Source organism: Phyllostomus discolor, chromosome 3 (genome assembly GCF_004126475.2).
Source record: "Phyllostomus discolor isolate MPI-MPIP mPhyDis1 chromosome 3, mPhyDis1.pri.v3, whole genome shotgun sequence".
Classification (NCBI taxonomy): Eukaryota; Metazoa; Chordata; class Mammalia; order Chiroptera; family Phyllostomidae; genus Phyllostomus; species Phyllostomus discolor.
In genome coordinates, this window is record NC_040905.2 from 67,079,652 (window position 1) to 67,099,739 (window position 20,088).

General features: G+C 34.4%; 1 protein-coding gene across 1 annotated transcript in view; it reads right to left on the reverse strand.

Annotated features, from left to right (window-relative positions):
* The window catches only part of LOC114494739 (solute carrier organic anion transporter family member 6A1-like), an 80,015-nt gene that overhangs the window by 53,402 nt on the left and 6,525 nt on the right, over positions 1 to 20,088 (reverse strand). The window contains exons 2-6 of the mRNA XM_036020073.1: positions 15,851 to 16,111; positions 14,112 to 14,294; positions 12,096 to 12,192; positions 6,371 to 6,492; positions 5,425 to 5,534 (exon numbers count right to left, since the gene is read on the reverse strand). Coding sequence (XP_035875966.1) covers positions 5,425 to 5,534; positions 6,371 to 6,492; positions 12,096 to 12,192; positions 14,112 to 14,294; positions 15,851 to 16,111 — 773 coding nt within the window. The remainder of the gene's footprint in view (positions 1 to 5,424; positions 5,535 to 6,370; positions 6,493 to 12,095; positions 12,193 to 14,111; positions 14,295 to 15,850; positions 16,112 to 20,088) is intronic.

The window sequence follows — 20,088 nt, forward strand, 5'->3', positions numbered from 1 at the left end:
TCTGGCAGCTTGCCAGAAAGATTAAGAAAAAGTAGATATCATTAACCAGTTGTCTAGATTTTCCCTTAACTTTATTTAGTCTATTTTTTCTTAGCAAATATTTTTATTTAGCTGAAAAATAGACAAAAATAATTTAAACAATGCTAAAGAAAATTCACTAGGATTGCAGTCAAGTTTCTGTAATATTTTACTCCTGTAAATTCTACATACTGAAAGAATAGAGTCATTAAAATTCTGCATTTTATCTGATTAATAAATGGACAGAGGACCTGGACATACCTTACATTTCCGTGAGGTAAGTGTTGTTATAATAGCAAGTTCTTAGCCAAAGAGAGTGAGTCTCAGAAAGATTAAAATACCATATTTCATTGAATCTAAAATACCCTCAATTATAAGAGGCACCATTATTTTATGCACTGCTAAGGAAAAATAATACTGTCACTTACACACTATGATACAATGCCTTAAGTAAAATTCACTGCTATGCAGTTATCAATCTCACCAGCTTTTGAAATATATTAGATTTATTAAGAAGTACTTGACACTTATTCCTGATTCATCTGAATAGCCTGGTGTGTGGGAGGTAATCCTTTTGCAGATGTCCCAATAAAAGGACAATAAAGCTATCTCTACTGTGAGGATGCTTTCCTTAAGTCCCATAAAACACTTGGATATTACTTTGCAAGAAAATGTGATCAAGTGTTCATTCTTCCAAACAGCAAGTATTTGTTTTACTAATGTCAAAATTATGTCCTATTACTGTCTCTGCCTTTCTACACATATAATAACCTTATAATTCAACACATAAATATTGCATCATCTTTTTAAAGAGTTAAAAAAGCAGTTCCACTCAATATGGGCAACACAACTGAAGTTTATAACTCAAAGTAATAAAAATATGAACAACCATGACAAACTTTGCCCATACTCAGGCAGTATCTACTATGTCACAATGAGTTCCTGACATAGCTATTTCGAGACTCCATCAATTTAATACCCAACCCAATTTCAAAGGTGTTAAAATGTGAAGGGAAGAAAGTGTGTGTCTTAGAATCAAAGAAATGTGGACATTTGCATAAGGCATCACCAGTAGTAAATGTTATATAATGTCCCCACTGGGTAATCCTACTAGTCATTAAGCCTGTAAAGTGGTCAGAACCTATGGGTTAGGAGGGACCTGATTTACCGTTTGTCTTGTTACTTCTTGGATAAACCATGGATCACAAAGAGAAGGCTGGAGCTGGCTCTCTCTAAGGTTTTTGTTTTGTTTTGTTTTGTTTTGTTTTAGATTTTATTTATTTATTTTTAGGGAGGGAAGGAAGGGGGGGAGAGAGAGAGAGAGAAAGTTTTTTTTTTAATTTTTGTTTAAGATTTTATTTATTTTTAGAGAGGGAAGGGAAGGAGATAGGGAGAGAGAGAAACATCAATGTGCGGTTGCTGGGGGTCATGGCCTGCAACCCAGGCATGTACCCTGACTGGGAATCGAACCTGGAACACTTTGGTTCCCAGCCCGCGCTCAATCCACTGAGCTATGCCAGCCAGGGCTTGTAAGGTTTTTTATCGAAGAAGAAAAGGATGATAACTAGGTGGTCAGTTTCTAGTGTGTAACCCAGCTTTTTGGATTAGGCGAAAGTAGCAGACCCTGACATGGAAAATCTCTCTGCCTATGAGATTATTGCAGAGAAGCATAAGCTCACACTGAACTGTACTTCTTACTCATTCGAAGAAACCCATAGCATCTCTAGCCCTTACCCGATACAGTATTATATCTATGAATACTGCTGAACTTGCATGAATCCTTTAATTATTTTCATTGCTTAACTGACTCATAAGTGAACACCAACCTAGTAGGCAAAACTGGCTGACTCCTCTATTATCAGGGAAGACATTCTAGACTTCGACTTCACCAGCGTCGTTTAACAGATATGCTCTGCTGAGAAACTCAGCTTTGGCAGGTGCTAAAACCGTGGAACAAACACTGGGAATTTGTGTTAATCTAGTCGGCTGCCTAAATATGACTCATTATCCCTCTCTTTTCTTTCTGAAACTCAACTTGGCACAATGTTAAACGCAAGGGCCTTTCTATTGCATCTTAATATTATATGCTTGTGTCTAGAGTTTAGTACATTTGCTTCCCCATATTTTAAGCTATTTATTTATTTATTTATTTATTTATTTATTTATTTTCTAAGGCTCCAGAAGCTCAAATCAAGTTGATACCTGGAAGACTATTTTTATTCTTTTGGTCTTCTTCTTACAGAAACCATTGTCCCTAGCCCTGAATTTTATAAATCCCAAGTGATTCTTTAATTGGTTCCTTCAATTGGTATATACTACAGCTGAACAAAAAAAAACAACCACTTACAGTACCCAGGGAAAACTTCCTGAAACAACACCCAAATTGCACTGCATTTTCAATTATTTTCCCATTGTAATCCAGTTTTTACACAGTGACATTTAAAATTTATTAAAACAAAATTTATCTCATGTTCAAATTATTCCCCACTTAAAGTATATTAGTGACTTCCTACTGCATTAAGGACAAAATCTAAAGTTCTTACCATGTGCCACAAAGACCTACTTTAACATACCCATATCTTTGCTGACTTAAGATGTTTCCACCTGAGTCTCTCAGACTTGGTATCTAATTAACAACCATTCTTCACATGGATTATTCCTTATCATGCTTCAGCTTCCCTCATTTAAATGTTCCTTGTTCAGTGAAGCCTTTTTTTCCCTCACATCTAAAGTAGGCTTCACAAAGGATTAACTACTGTTAATCAGTTGTTGTTAATCCAGTTTTGTTTTGTTTTGTTTTGAAATCTGAGACTCACACAAGACCATATGCTCCACAAAGGCATGGGTGTTACTTACTATTGTATTGTCAATACCTAACACAGTATACTACACAATAAAAAAAAGGAATAAGTAAAACTAAAATAACATACTTATATTGTATTACTATGTGCCAGTTCCAAGCACCTTATATACATAAACACATTTAATTCTAAGCACATATACAAGGTATATACTATTATAACCATTTTTAATAGAATACAACCTAAGGAATATAAAATAAAAATGCTTTAATTATACAAATTATCTAAGGGCCCTTTTAAATGGTGGACTTTAACCATTGTTAACTTGTACTCACTTAGAAATTAAATGGGTATGTTTCTATCAGGTTTTAATAAAAAATATTTTAAAGAGTGACAAGTATTCCATCTTAATTATACACCAATTCTAACTTGAAAGCTGAAAATAAGAATTTCTCAAATTATTGTTTAAATAAAGTCCAGGTGGGATTAAAGAAAGACAACCTCACTTTTGACAAATGTTTTGCTCTTGGCCACCTTTGGCAATGTGTTAGGAATATCAAAATGTTATTCACGGTTTTCCTAGCCTTCCTTTCTCCTAGGGAAGGCACCTACCATGCACCAAAGGTACAAGTCAGTGACATATGCAGAATCTGCTCTGTAATTGTGCTTTCAGAATTAGGGTAAGTAGAAAGATTTCTGATAAATCAGATCAGTGATTCTGAGAGTGTAGTCCTAATTTCGAGAATTTGTAAATGATTGCTAAAAATTTTGCCAGTTTCAGCTACTGTATTTTTAAGGTGAAGATTTTCAAGTCCCTCACTCTAATATTCTAGAAGTCCCAAGCTTCTAAAATTTTTTAAAAAGTATTAAGATATCTTCTTGTTACTTACCCAGACAGGTATCAGTCAAAAGTCTAAGGCTGTTAACAAGGCATTATATTTTTTTGTTATCCTAACAATAATCAAAACAGTATTTCCAACAGAGATATTGGAATTAGCTTGTTTTTGTTTGTTACATGGCAGTTATCTTAAAAAAAAACTTAAAATGTTCATGTTTAACTTTTCTGAAAAGTATTTTAACAAATATATCTTAATTTTTAACACTATGAAAGGTGTTATACCTAATTTATTTCTGTATTATTAAAATACATATATGTAAAATTTTGGTAAAAATTAAAAATTAAATAAAAATCTGAATAAAATATAATTCATTACAAGGAAAGATACATGATTTAATAAAATATAAATACATGTGTTTGAATGAAAACAAGTAAACAAAATTTGTGATTTTATATAACAAATCTGTTCATTTTAAGAAAAATTAGACTAATACAATAAAAAGCACTATGTATATGTTTATCCCATATATATATTTTTCTATACTACATTTTAAACAAATGTCTATGAAAGCAGTAAGAGAGGAGAAAATCATGTAAGATAAGATTTGATAAAGAGTTTTATTTTTTTTTTAATGGAGAAGAAGTTGAGAGATTAGCATCTACAAAGGTACAGAACTATGAAAGTACCTAATACATCCATTAAAGAGTAAGTGGCTGGAATGTTGGGGAGAGAGGGATAAAATTCTGAAATGAGTTGGGGAAATTCAGTTGATGTTATTGTGAAAGGTAAAAGAGTATGAAATTCATCTACCAAGTAATCTGGGAAATGACTAGATGAAGTCTACATGTGAGAAATACAATTACACAGGCAACATAAAAGACAAAGTTGTGAATAGAAAACAAATGGAATGCAGAATCATTATATAGAAGTTGGGTATCTTTAACCCCACTATGTCTGTACTGTACATCTTCTTTCTCACCTACAGTAACAGAGTACTTCTCCATTTGATATTGAGATAAGATATTTTCAATATGTTTGTTAGAATATTTGTTAACTTCTAGATTTCTAAGTTAAACATAATCAGAAAATATATAATGTTAAAACCTATATTTCAGCAGAAAAAAATAAACATAAAATAATATTTAAAAAAATAGAAAAAAGCCCTGGCTGGCATAGCTCAGTGGATTGAGTGAGGGCTTCAAACCAAAGCATTGTAGGTTTGATTCCCAGTCAGTACACATGCCTGAGTTGCAGGCCACGGCCCTTAGCAACCACACATTGATGTTTCTCTCTCTCTCTCTCTCTTTCTCCTGCCCTTCCCTCTCCAAAAACAAATAAATAAAATCTTTAAAAAAAAAGAAAGAAAGAAAAAGGAAAACACTTGGTACCAGTCCCTGACACTAGCCAAGTTCTTGAAAATACTTCTTAGGTAAGCTGGGTCTTATTTTTCATTTCCATAAAATAAAGAGGTTAATTAAGGGGAGGGAATTTCAGGGGAAAAGGACGAACGGTGTGCAGGAACTGCTATGAAGGACACATGAACAACAAGGGGGAGTGGAAATGGCAGGGAGGTGGGGAGAGCTGGGGGGGTGGACTGGGATGGGGGTAAAAGGCAGAAAACTGTACTTGAACAATTTTTTTTAAAAAGACTTCAAAAGTCCCACTCAGATATAAGTTGAACAGATTATGATTATTTTCTTAATTCACTATTAGTAAATTTTATGAGTCAACTTAATACACTTATTCATGTACATATTTTACTTTACCCAAACAGAAGCAAATAAATCTTTGATACTAGCTTCGGATTCCTGATCTTTGTATTTTCTATCCAACAAATGAAGCTTCTTGTGTTTCCCAGAACTGATCTTTGCTGTACCTGATGTTAACAAGCAAAAGAAGCTTCTGACATATTCAAATAACAAACACACATATATAAGTACACATACACATCCTATAAAACTTCATTTCACTTGGAATGACAAGTGAGCTGTTTTCGAACAAGCTAAAGTCAATCTAATTAAGTAAAACTTACATTTTTCTAATAGCACTATCCTAAAGAACATTCTGTTATAACAAAAAATTTCCATGTCTACACTGTACACTACTGAAGCCATTAAGTATTTGTAATGTAGCTCCTATGACTGAGCAAATAAATTTTTAACATAATTTAGTTTAAAATTTCAATAGTCACATGTGGCCAGTTACCACAGTATTTGACAGCACAGGCCTAAAACGTGGAAGACTAACCTTTGATATTGCTAAAAGTATTTTGTGTCAATGAAATGTTCTACCATTAAGAGAATATTTGACTTCCCTAACGTTACATGTATTTTTAGTGTTTTTAAAACAATTTCAATAGTTACCACTTTATTTTACAGCAATTCTGTGTGGTAGCACATGGATTAAATAATGCTAGGTAAATAGATGTAAATATGTTTCTTTCTTTGAAAAAATGTATGAACTCCATACCTAACAGGTTTTTAAAAAATAAATGTCAAAAAAAACAAAAATATGTGCTAATGAAAGCCTGGTACTTAAATAAAGTAGTATTTGGCCACATGAGGCTCGTTTGTCCAACTAAACCTCTCTCTCACATGTCTCTGCACCTTCATGCAGAGAGAAATGCAATTCAGACACATTCTTAGAATGGAAGATGAGGGTGGGATGAGGAACCTACTGTCCTTTAATAATGGGTTGCATCACTACGGTCACCTTGTATGTGCTCTGGAAAGCGTGAAAATGGTACCATTGTGGACCACGCAATGACTGAGACAAAAACAAAACGAATCCACCAAGTCTGCAGCCAGTGTTCATCATTATCACTGTCTTCAACGCTTTAATAAAAACAAATGAAAGATTTCAAGTTTGTGTATTTTATTACAGACAAAGTCATAATCTAACAGAAAAACAAAAAGGGAGAGAGAAATGAAACATTTTCTATTAACTCATCCCTGTTGTTTGTTTTGCTGAGAATGAATAGTTATGAGGCCTCCAATTATGTTGCTCCCTTTTGTCCTGTATGATCCTAAATATTTCCCTTTTCTTCTTCTCCCCTGTTCACTAAGGTGATGAACAGTAATTCTTCGAATCTTTTTAACTCTTTCTCTCCAACAGAAGCTGTGCACTCAGAAGACTATCCCTTTAAATCCCATCTCTCCTTTAAAATCATTCCTGTCCCTTTAAATCACGCAACTAGACCTTTAGTGAAAACACTCCTTTTAAGTTGTACGGCTGTCCCTTTAAATCACATTTATTGTGAACTCTCTTGCTTGTAATCCCTTGTCTGAGCTCTCAGACTAAGGCTGAGTTACCCTTCTAATGATCATAACTGCTCACCCTCAGGACCCTTTGTCAAGCTGTTGTCTTCTTACTCCCCTACAGTTTGTCTTGCTGCACCTTTGTAAACCACAAAGCCTCACAGAGGGCAGAGTGGGATGGGAATGTGAAAGACCCTGTGCTGGGATTTTAAAATTTGCTCTTTTAATTCACACTTATTTCACAATATTAGCATTTTTTTTGTCTCAAAGAATGACTTTGTGGAAAAGTTTCATAGTGTGAAGTTATTTTGTGTCATTTAGGGTGGAGATTTAGGAAAGTTGATTACTACATAATTACCATCTCCTTCAGTTTCATAGACCTGTAAGACCTTGTCCCACCAGCCATTGTGGGAAAAGGCCCACATCCTCAGGAACTACAGTTTTGGAGGTGCTGGTTTCTCACTAGTGACTCTACTGCCAACAGACACCTGAGGAGTAGCTTGCTTATAGGCCTTGTCTCTCAGAGAGTGTGGAGAATATTCTGTTTTATTGATGGGCCAACTCCTTATCCATTGCTACGTTATTCAGGGATACTAATTCCAAAGTGCAGTGACACAGGGTTCCAATCTTGACTTCCATTATCCTGTGGGCACATGCTATGCCTAAAGAGTGTTGACTTCAGACTCTCTCTAGAGGTATGAGATTCCTCAATAATTATAATTTTCAGAAATGTTGTTTTCACCTTTGAACCCAGTTGTATTATACTGGGTTCAGTATAATATTGCATACTATGCATTATATTGCATATAATATGATTATTACATTTGTGTAAGTAATTGAGTGCCTGAAATTTAAGGAAAATAAATGTTAAAAACTACAAAGCATAAGCAAATAATTTAATAATGTAACATATATATGATAAACGTAGAAATCAATGATTTCCTCCTCATACAAATAAATGATTAGTAAATGCAATAATACAAATATTCCATGCAAAAACTAACAAAATATATAAAGTCAGGAAGAATAGGCTTAATAGGATATCTTCATTAAAGAAAATCATAAAACTTCATTGAAGGACATAAACCTAAGGGCCCATCAGTAAATGAGTGGATCAAAACACTATGGTACATTTACACAATGGAATACTACTCCACAGAAAGAAAGATGGAGTTCCTACCCTTTGCTACATACAGCATGGATGGAACTGGAGAGCATTATGCTAAGTGAAATAAACCAGGCACTGAAAGACAAATACCATATGATCTCACCTATAAATGGAACCTAATCCACAAAACAAAGCACGCAAAATATAACCACAATGGAACAACAATAAAAAAAACCTATTGGAATAAAAGCAGAGAGAAAAGAGCAACATACCACATTCTTGCATGGAAAGATAACAATTATTCTCAATTTGACACATAAATTTAAATAATTCAAATCAAAATGCTTGAATTATAACCTAAGATTATCAAATATATCTAGAAAGTAATTTTGCAAAACAGCACCTGATATTTAATGGATAGTAATGAGTAGGGACTTATTCAAACAAACTGAAAATCATGATAAAGCTTTAGTTACTAAATGTAACTAGTTACGTTTAGTTAAATTAGTTATTTTATTTAGTTATTAAAACATTGTAGTATTGGCATGAAATAGAAGAATATATCAGAGAATAGATTAGATAGATAAGAAAAAACTCATACTTACAGGGAAATTTAATTTATGATAAAGATGGTATTTAATATCACTAAAAATAAATTAATTTAAAAAATGAAATTACCTAAACTGTCATTAGTACAATTAGATATACCTTTGAGAAAACAAATAGAATATTGGCCCATGCCTTGTATTATATGCAATAGTAAATTTTAATTGGAAGTTAAATTTAAATGTACAGTCAAAATAAAACAAGAATGCTAGGAGAAAATAAAATGAAAGGCAAATTTTCCTGATGAACATAGATGCAAAAACCTCAACAAAATCTTAGCAGACCTAATTTAACAAAACATTAAAAGGATTATAACACTGTGATGAAGTAGAATTTATCCCAGAAATGCAAGACTGGTTCAATGTCCATAAATCAATCAATGCGATAATGAAAGATAAAAATTATATGCTCATGTCAACTGATGCAGAAAAGCATTTGACAAAATTCAAAGTCCATTCATGATGAAAACCCTCAAAAGAATGGGTATAGATAAAACATATTTCAACATAATAAAGTCCATATATGACAAGTTCATAGCTAATGTCATACTCTATGGTGAAAAGTGGAACCTTTTCTTCTAAGATCAAGAACAAGACAAGAATGCCCAGTCTCCTCACTTTTATTCAACATAGGACTGGCAGTACTAGCCAGAGTGATTAGGGAAAAAGAAGGAGGAGTGGGAGGAGGAGGACATGGTGTAGGTGGAGGGGCAAGGGAGAAAGGGGACGAGACAGGGGGAGGAGGAGGAGAAATGGAATCCATTACAGAAAGGAATAAGTAAAATTGGCTTTGTTTTAAGATGTTATGGATACTATACATAGAAAGCCCCAAAGACTGCACCGAAAACATCTGCTCATGGCACCAATCCATAACACCATTCTATCAAGCCAGCTACTTCTGGATGTTGGGGGCAGAGAGTAAGATCAGTGAATTCTAGAGTTATCATACTGCCACACTTCCTTTGTCTTATCACATGTTCCCTAGTCAGAGACAACATTGTATGAGAAACCACAGGGATGGACGTGCTTTATTAAGACAAACAGGACAGCATCAAACACAAAAACTACACAGCATTTCTCTGATGATTAGTGACATTGAACATCTTTTCATGTCTATTGTACATCTGTATGTCCTCTTTGGAGAAGTGTCTATTCAGGTCCTTTGTCCATTGTTTAATTGGATTGTTTGTTTTCTTGGTGTTGAGTTGTATAAGCTCTTCATATAAAAAAAAAGAAGCAAGCAAAATACAGAGACATTGAAGTAAAGAACAAACTGACAGTTAACCAGAGGGGAGCAGGAGAGGATAATGAGGAAGAAAAAAGGGGAAGGGTTGTCAAGAACATGTATAAAGGACACATGGATAAAGCCAAAGGGAGTAGTATCTAGGGTGGGAGGTGGGGATGTGTGGGGTGGGGGGATTGGGGGTTAGAAATGGAGACAACTGTACTTGAACAACAATAAAAAATAAATTAAAAAAGAAAAAAAAGAAGAAAATCTGAAAAAATAAATAAATTTTGGATATTAGCTCCTTATCAGATGTATCATTGGTGCATATATTCTCTAATTCAGTAGATTATCTTGTCATTTTGTTAATGGTTTCCTTTGCTGTGCAAAAATTTGCTGTGGTCCCATTTGTTTATTTTTTCTTTTGTTTCCCTCGCTCAAGAATATACATCAAGCCCTGGCTGGTGTAGCTCAGTGGATTGAGCTCGGGCTGCGAACCAAAGTGTCGCAGGTTCGATTCCCAGTCAGGGTACATGCCTGGGTTGCAGGCCATGACCCCCAGCAACCACACATTGATGTTTCTCTCTCTCTCTCTCTTTCTCCCTCCCTTCCCTCTCTAAAAATAAATAAATAAAATCTTTAAAAAAAAAAAAAAAAAAAAAAAAAGAATATACATCAGAAAAATATTTCTCAAGAAATGTCTGAATACACAATGAAATATACAGATGATGTATTATGCAGTTGTACACTTGAAACCTATATAATTTTATTAACCAATGTCTCCCAAACAAATATAATAAAAGATAAAATAAAACAAATAAATACAAAGCAAAAGAAACAGTCAAGGGAGTGAAAAGGCAAACTATTAGATGGGAGAAAATATTTGCAAATTGTGTATCTGATAAATTGCTAATATCCAGAATACATTTTTAAAAATTTCTATTTATTTATTTTTAGAGAAAGGGGAAGGGAGGGAGAAAGAGAGGGAGAGAAACATCAATGTGTAGTTGCCTCTTATGTGGCCCCCACTGGGTACCTGGCTGCAAACCCAGCATGTGCCCTGACTGGGAATGGATCCAGCGACCTTTTGGTTCACAGCCCACACTCAATCCACTGAGCTACACCAGCCAGGGTGGAATACATTTTTAAAAACTCCTTCAATTCAACAACAACAAAATCTGATTTAAAAATGGTCATGAAAACTGGAATAGATAGTTCGCCACAGAAAAATTACTGATTGACAAGAGGTATAGGAAAGGATGTCCAACATCACTAATCATGAAGGAAGTGAAAATAAAAGCCACAACAAAATATCAATTTACACTTACTAGGATGGCTGTTACCAAATAACAAAACAAAACAGAAAATAAACATTGGCAAAGATGTTGTAAAACTGGAAACTTTATGCATTATTGGTGGGAATGTAAAATAGTGCAGCCACTACAGAAAACAGTATAAAAGTTTCTCAAAAAAAAAACAAAAAAAAAAGAATTACCAAGTGGCCTAGCAATTTGCCATTTCTGGGTATATATCAAAAAGGACTGAAAGCAGAATCTCAAAGAGATGTTTGCTCACCCATGTTAATTACAGAATCATCAACAATAGCTACAAGTTGGAAATAACCTAATGTCCATTGATGGAGTAATGGGTAAAGAAAATGTGGTATACACATGCAATGGACTGTTATTCAGCCTTAAACAAGAAGGAATACTGTCATATGCTACAACAGGAGTGAAACTTGAGAACATCATGCTTAAGTGAATGAAGTATCTAAAGTAGTCAAATTTAGACAGTAGTGTGGTAATTGCCAGGAGCTGGGGAGAAGGGGAAAAAGGGAACTCAAGCAATGGATACAGCATTTCAGTTTAGGAAGAAAAAAATTTCTAAATATCTGTTTCACAATAATGTTCATAGAGTTAACACTACTGCACTATACACTTAAAACTGGTTAGGATGGTAAACTTTATATTACATATTCTTTACTAGAATTGTTATAAAAACTGTGTGCAGAATTAGTAGCAAGGTTGCTATTACAAGTGGTGTTTTTAAAATTATATTTCAAGCAGTAATGCTAAAAATGTACATTTTGGACATATTTATATGCACATATATGTACATATCAGGCACATTTACATATATTTTTCTAAAATATGGTTGTTAACAAATTAAATGTCTATATTTATAAGCCAAAGTATCCAATATTTTATACAATGTAGACAAAAAGGGAAAGAAAATAGCTTACCTGTTATCAAAAGTACTATTCTCAGAGTTCTCATTTATGGGTGCTGCTATGGCGTATCCTAAAGCATATCCAACTGATACCGAAGCATCCGCAAGGCCTATAAAATGAATACTGAACATCAAACAACTGTATAAGCCAGCTATGTCATAAGATAATAAAAGGCTACATCACTAAAATGAATCCTTTGTGAAAGCTTCATAGCACACGTTATTAGTCAGGATTTCCAGAGCCATTCACCTGAACAAATAAGATATTTAGAGAACAAGATTTTAAAGATTATCTTATGCAATTGTGTGGGCTGGCAAGTCCAAATTTGAATGACAGGCTGGCAGGTTGGAAATCCAGGTAAGAGTTAATGTTACAGTCTTGAGCCCATAATTAAGTCTGAAATCCACAGGGCAGGCCAGCGGGCTGGGAAAACTCAGAGTTTCGCTGTTGTAGTCTGGAAACATTTATTTCTTTTTTTGGAAAACGTCAGTCTTTATTCTAAAGGCTTCAACTGACTGAATGGGCCTTATGCACATTCTGGAGGTTAATCTCTTTAGTCAAAGTCTGCTGATTGTAACTGTTAGTCACATCTAGAAAATATTACAGAAACATGTAGACTCTTGTTTAACCAAACAACTTGTTGCCATAACTATGCCACATTTACACATAAAATTAACCATCATACATATTATCCAATGTGTGTATTAGAAAAACTCAGATACTTTAATCATACAATTAACTGTACCTTGGTTAATCTATATGTTTAATGTAATATAAATAAATATATTTATATTTAATATAAATATGAATTCAATATACCTTCTTTCACTTTAATTTGTGGAACTAAAATAAGATGATACTTTATAGTGATACATTATCATCACCTTTGCATCTTTCATCTTAGCTGCTAGAGTGACAAGAGGTGGCAATAAAATCAGCTTCTCTTTACGGTATATAGATGTATAGATGTGTGTTTTATTTATTATTTAGTAGAACCAAGTGTAAAGCAATTTGTTTCCACCTCACATGAGACCAATAAACCACTGCTAGATTTTTTTCTAAAAGCAAACATATATATTAATGTCATCTAATTTAGCTTATTGGCATGACTTTCCTTACCTCTGATAAAAAAAAATTATTATTTTGGTTCAAAATGCTATTGTCTTTTAAGTCATCTTCACAATAAGTATAGAAAAACAATTTTAATTTTTCTTTAAAAACTGGTAGTTAAATAATCCTGTACAAATAAATGACCCACCAGGACTAGAAGGTATCACAATATAAGGAAATACAGATTATTCTGAGTTGTACCCTGGCATCAGTTTTTGTAGGATACAGTAGCATAAAACAGTGTAAATGGAGGATACTACACTGTGGTCAATTAAGTAACATATCACTCCTCTCCTGGAAGGGATGAACCAGGTTGTATTGATTAACTGCAGAATATAAGAGCCCCCCAAAAGACCAGGTTAATATATGGAAAGAACAAGTACAATGATGACTATTTTGGCACCACAGTACTGAGGAGGAATAACACAATGTTTCTATCCCCTTATGGATGTGATGGCAGCAACTTCCCACACATATCCTCAAAGGTTAAGCATGTAACTACTCAGGAAAGTCAACCTGGTAATTTAAAGATTTTTTTTCTAGAAAAATGAACTACAGCCTATATAGTTTGATATGACATACACTCACGTGTGTGTGTGTATACATATATTCGTGTGTGTGTGTGCGGTATATATGGAAAGAGTACAGTTTTATTACTCAAGAATGCATTTGCTCTATATCTTTTAGGGTGGCCTTCAGATGACTTGTCTATAATTCCAAATCTCAAGCAGCTCTTCAGAATCAAGCAGCTCAATGTGATTTTGAAGTTAGGCATACCAGTTAGCACTCATTCCAATATTATTATAAGAACCAATAATTAGCACTTGCGTATCAGTTTAAATATGCACACCAAAAAATACAGAATCTCAATAAAACTTCAGAATGGGTAAATCATATTAGAAAGGAAAAAAAACTTGCCTATATAAATACCAGATGAGTGTGTGGCAACGTTCTCATGAATAAAGTTCATTCCGAGGATATAAAGAGGCATTCCTGCTATTCCCTGCACAGTCTGCCCGAGGAGGAAGAAAGATACATATTTTGATTGAAATGATACGTTTCTCTTGCAAGCTTTCATAACCTTCGTTTCTTTGCAAATATCTTTGAAGAGATAATTTTAATTTTTTGTTAAATGAGTCAAAACTTATACAATAAATATACAATATCTTTTATGAAATATTTTACCTTTTATAAGCTATAATCAAGATGACTTAAAGACACAAAGGGAGGTAGATTGTCCTATTTCTACTTCCATGGCTCCTATTGAATGCAAATCAAGGACTATATTTAATATGTCTCAAGCAGTGCTTCCTAATTTCTCATCCTTTCTGACCAGGACAGGATAAAGAGAAGAATAGGAATGATGTGGTTTTCATTCCCTTCTTCCCATAAATCACTTTCTCGCTCAATTAGCTGTCCATTCAACAAATATGATAAGTATATTAAAATATATTCTATAAATTAATAAATATCTTTATTTGGAATATTTATATTCTACACATACTATACATTATAAATTATACATTATAAATATATGAGCATAGTATATAGTTCATTGTTTGATACAATGTCTATCAGAATATTACTTAATGCAAGAATTTTATAGTACATAACTATTGATTATGTTCATTTAGTTCTAGATTAATATGAATTATTTTATTTACATTGTAAATACACATTATGAACATACATTTTAAACATCATAAGCTTATACATATACACACACAGAGAGACACCTTCATGCGTTTTTCCATCACATCCTGCTAAATCCCAGTTTAAAAATGCCAAAATCAGTGGACACATTCCAACACTTTCATAAGCCTATTCACAACAGAAAAGTAGTGAATAGGGTCAGAAATAGTACTATGAAATTTCAAATAGCCTTTAGTTACTGGGAGTCACAAAAAGATTGTGGAATAAATTTTTGACAATGGACAAAGTGAGGAAGCCACCAATCATTTTAGATTCGAAGTCCTAGGTCAAAGGGCGGGCTCATTAGTAGCTAGAAAATGTCTGATCTTTTTCTGTGTATGTTCAGGTTTTCTTAAATTTTTTTATTTCTTTATTTTTAGAGAGAGAAGGGAAGGAGAAAGAGAGAGAGAGGGAAACATCAATGTGAGGTTGCTGGGGGCCGAAGCCTGCAACCAGGCATCTGCCATGACTGGGAATCGAACCTGTGATGCTTTGGTTCACAGCCTGCATTCAAGCCACTGAGCTATGCCAGCCAGGGCAGGTTTTATTGTTTTTTTTTAATGGTTGTATTTGTGCTGTATGTATGTGTTTCGAAGTCAAAATTAAGAGATTAATTAAAACATATTGTGGAAGACATAGAGAATTACTGAAGTTCTCCAAAGATTTAAATACAGAAATGGATAAAAGAAACACAATTTTACAAAATAATTTTCCCCAAATATTATTTCTTCTTCCTAGGCCCATCTCTTACAAGAAGGGGTATATGATCATAAGAAGTTGAGAGAATGGGTATACATTACAATTGTAACAAGGGAGTTACAATTATTTACTTTAATAAACTTGGTCATATAAATAGCTACAGATGGATGGATGTACAGACAGACAAGTATCATAGTCTAAATTCCTACAAGCAATGATTTAAATAATTAATGATTTGAAGTATGACAGTGTCATTTAAATCTTACCTTCAGTTTCAATATCCGGTTCATAATTTTCACCAATAGTGTAAGGAAAAGCACATAAAAGTGATCCAAATCCTACTAAAAAGGAGGAAGCTGTAATCCACTTTAATATGTTTCCTTTCCCTCCATAGTATGATATAAACAGGACTACCAGGAAAGATGAAACATCATAAGTTGAGGACAACAACATAGTCTCAGTGGTTTTCAGACGGTTGCCAGTCTCAAGCGCGTTGATACTCAGAATTACGAAACCAAACACCATACCTCAAAGAGAAAAGAAAAAAGAAACAACATGCATTTTAACAGACAAATATATCACCATTATAATCATTGCAAAGCAAAACTTAATTTACGGTGATTTAACTTTATTTCACATTGTTCAGAATGTTAGATTTATGAGCATATAAGGATTCTCTTTTTAAAAACACTAATAGGCCTTAACCTCTATGAAATAGTTGCTAATGGAATATTGTAAATGGCTATTTTTAAAAACTACGTTCACGAGTAATTTACTGAAGAGTATGATCTTTTTATCATCTCAGTACTAATATTTACTTTGATGTATATTTTGGTTACATGAGTAAAAATGAATAACGAACAACCTAGTATCTACCATCCAGAACAGAAAATAAAATGTCATCAAAAGTTTAAAAAAATAGCTGAAGCCCAACATGTACTCCCCAAACATGTTCTACTTTCTCCCTCTGTAACCCATGTCCTATCCTTGGAGTTCACCATTTCCTAGCCTCCTTAACACTTTTTTGACAATATATACATCCTTGGACAATACAGAGTATTGTTTGTCATGTTCTTGAGCATTAAATAAATGTTCACTCAGCATCCAGCTGGGAAAAAAGTAATCATACTAAATGTTGTGTCTTCTTTTAAGGAAATCGTCAGAGAGGTTACAAAGTAATGCATTTGTTGGATTGGAAAGGGGAAATAGTTATTAATCAAAACTCTCATGATATCCAATACTACCAAAGTTGCTGGTGCATGGGCAGCTGCAGGGTCCGCTGCAGGGTCCACTGCTGCTCCTGCTGCTCTTCCAGTTCCCAGAGACAGCCCCTGAGCACTGTGCTGCTGAATCATCCACTGTTGCTGCTGGCACAGCTGCATTGATTACTGACTAAATCCTGGAGCCTTCTCAACCCCAGGATTACTGTTGTTGTTAAAAATATCACCAGAAACAGGGACCAGAAAACAAAAAACAAACAAATGAAAAACACGCTTCCCTTTGTTCCTTTTTCAAATCTGCTACAGCTTCTCACTGGTAACACCTAGGTGAAGCTAACTGGCAAGGAAATCTGGGAAATGTAGTTTACTGGCTGCCAGTCTCTTACCAAACAGGAATGAGTCCAAAAGGGGAGCAATGGAGTTTATGGCTAACAGACAAACAACTTGCAAAGTTCACAGTTTAGACCACTCAGGATATATTTTCACCCTTTTCCCCATATTTACATTTCTGTAGCAAATTAATAGCAACAACACCATCATGCATCTTCCTAATGTGTTTCAATTATTCTTACAAAAACCATCTTACCCTTTCCCTAAAAATGGGAGGTACATAGTTCAATCAGTTACAGTATCCATATCAAGGCAATGTTATTCTTCTAGTTTAATCGCACACATGAATGGACTTTTTAACATAAAAACTAAGTTGCAAAGGTATAAATGGCATAGAAAAGTATAAAAGATATAAATAAGTAATTAAGCAAACATATAATAGGCCTAATTAAATTTGTGAGGGAATTATACTGCAAGACACCATAAATCCAACTTAGAACCACAAGAATTGAACAGTCCAAGAGTGGCAGGAAACAAGACATTAATAGTTTGCTGCATCCAAGAGAACAATGTTTTCAATTCTCATTTTATTTTATTTATTCATTTGTTAAGAACTATCATTTTAGATACGGCGAAGAAGGAATTATCCCAGGCAAAAAATGTCCTGTCAGTAACCAGGTCCAGCTCTGGGGTTGGGGTATCTAGTCCCCATCTAATTCAGGAATATCCTTTAACCTAGAGATGAAATTGTCAAGTTATAGCACACGGTACCCTTTTATAAAATAGTACAGAAAGGGAAGTGAAAAAATAAAAAGTTGGAATACACACACAAATGGACTGTGTATATACCTAAAAAAAAATGAGAAAGAAAAATGCATAGTTTCTACAGTTTTTATTTCTCTAAGTGGTTATGACACATAACTGATATTTATAACCTCCTTCTTCCCTATTCACTTCCTCTTCAACCTCTGAACCCACATAACATATACGTTATTACAAAGCATATACTTCACCTTATAGGACAGCACCCCAAACTTTTTGATGGTTGTCTCCTAGCTGGAGGCCTATCTGAATCTTCAGTAGGACATTGTAATTATCTACAAGGCCAAGAGTTTCTCATTACTGAGATACAGAGAAAGATCGATGAATTCCATAAACACAAACTCTCTGAATGTATTTCTTTTGCTATAAAATGAATTTATTCATTAAAAGCAATGTAATAAATAAGATGATCACAATGGTATTTAAGGCATTTGTGAGGTCCAATTATAGTTGTTTTTTGGCAGAAATATGGTGATAAAAGAATCCATATTCAAAACAAATATCTGTTCTAGTGAGAAGAAATTATTGTCCATGCCATAATAAAAGCAGATGATGTAATCTACTTGCCTCCAGGTAGCTGGTTGATTTCATCAGGAATGGAGCCATTTCCTGGATTGTGATGACTCTTCCTGGTTGGTAAGTCAGGCACTCAGTACAATAGCCAGATCAACTCCAGTGAAGATAAATCCATGGATTGAGCTCTTGTACAAACTCCATGCTTGATACAATTGAACATGAGCTCATTGAACAAGACATACAATGGCTGGGAAAAGAAGCTGGCTCATATTCACAGGATGGTTATCTATGTACTTCATTACTGAGAGCTTCACCTACGATGGATTTCTTTGGTGAACATTTGCAAAGGGTAACTCTGCCCATTCAGAGACACCATGTATCTGGCTCTCCTAGTCATTCTTGGGCAATGGCAGCATGGTATCTAGGAAATACAGACAATCAAATTATACTGCTTAACGTTCTGCCCACTGGGAGGATTTCCTGTTTGCTCAGTTTTTCAGGGACATCTCTGAGTGGGACTATTATGCTACAATAGCATACTTCCACCTTCAAAAACCACAGGCACAAAAGATTATGCTTCTTTCTTAGTAGTGAGTGGTACAAAGAAATTTTTCCTGTATGTTAGAAGAGGTAGCCCTGCATACTCCAAACCAACTGGTCCCTAGAGACGTCACTGAAGTGGCAGGAAAATTTTGGATGTTGAAGACATTATCTCCCAGGGTAGACTTCAGGTAAGTCATTTTGAGAAGGCTGGGATCTGAGTCCAGTTATGAGTGTGATAGCAGTAAGGGGTGGTGAGATGGGTCATGAGGGCAACCCACGCTCCCTTAACTCAGGTAAGACAATTTCATGTTTTCAAGCAGGGAATTGCTTTTTCCTCAGTTATAGCAAGAAAAGTTGCTCCTACTGGGAAAGGAGATTTGGAATTTCAGGACTGATGGTCCTCAGATTCACCGAATTCCACCAAATGCTCTCATCCCAATTCTCAGGGTCAAACAATGCCCCAACTCTCACATAAGTGGTCTTATGAATCCATGAATTCAACTTGTATTGTAACTCTACAGCCATCAATTAGGGTTGGTATGGTACTATTCAAAATATGCAGTATGTGGCTGAAAGTGATGAGATTCTTTTACAACCATCAGAGAAGCTCACACGTTTTCTAATGATGCCCTAATTTTCTTCCTGTAAACTTTCCAGCACGGTCAGAAGGACTCAGGACGTCAACCCCAGAATCTTTGTAGTCTAAGGTTCCACCATAGAAGTCAACTGCAGAAGCTGTTGGTCTACCAAAGGCTTGCTTTCAATAAGACTTTATCTCAAGCAACATTTGAAATAACTCTTGTGTCAGCATATGCCATGGAGTACCCAGTGTACCATATTCCACAGGCATGAATAGTGTTTTTACTGCTTTCAAGCCCAATTAGGACAGATGACCAATCCAGATTCCCATCTTTGAGGGCTGGTTTGTTTGTTTTGTCCTAATTCAATGCTTGGTATGAAGAAGTACTATATCAAAAATTATATGATTTTTGCGATTTATAGGTCAATTAGTTTAATTACATTGGTGAAGCTAAAAGTTTAGTCAAAAACTGTTCAAACATTTTCACATCTCA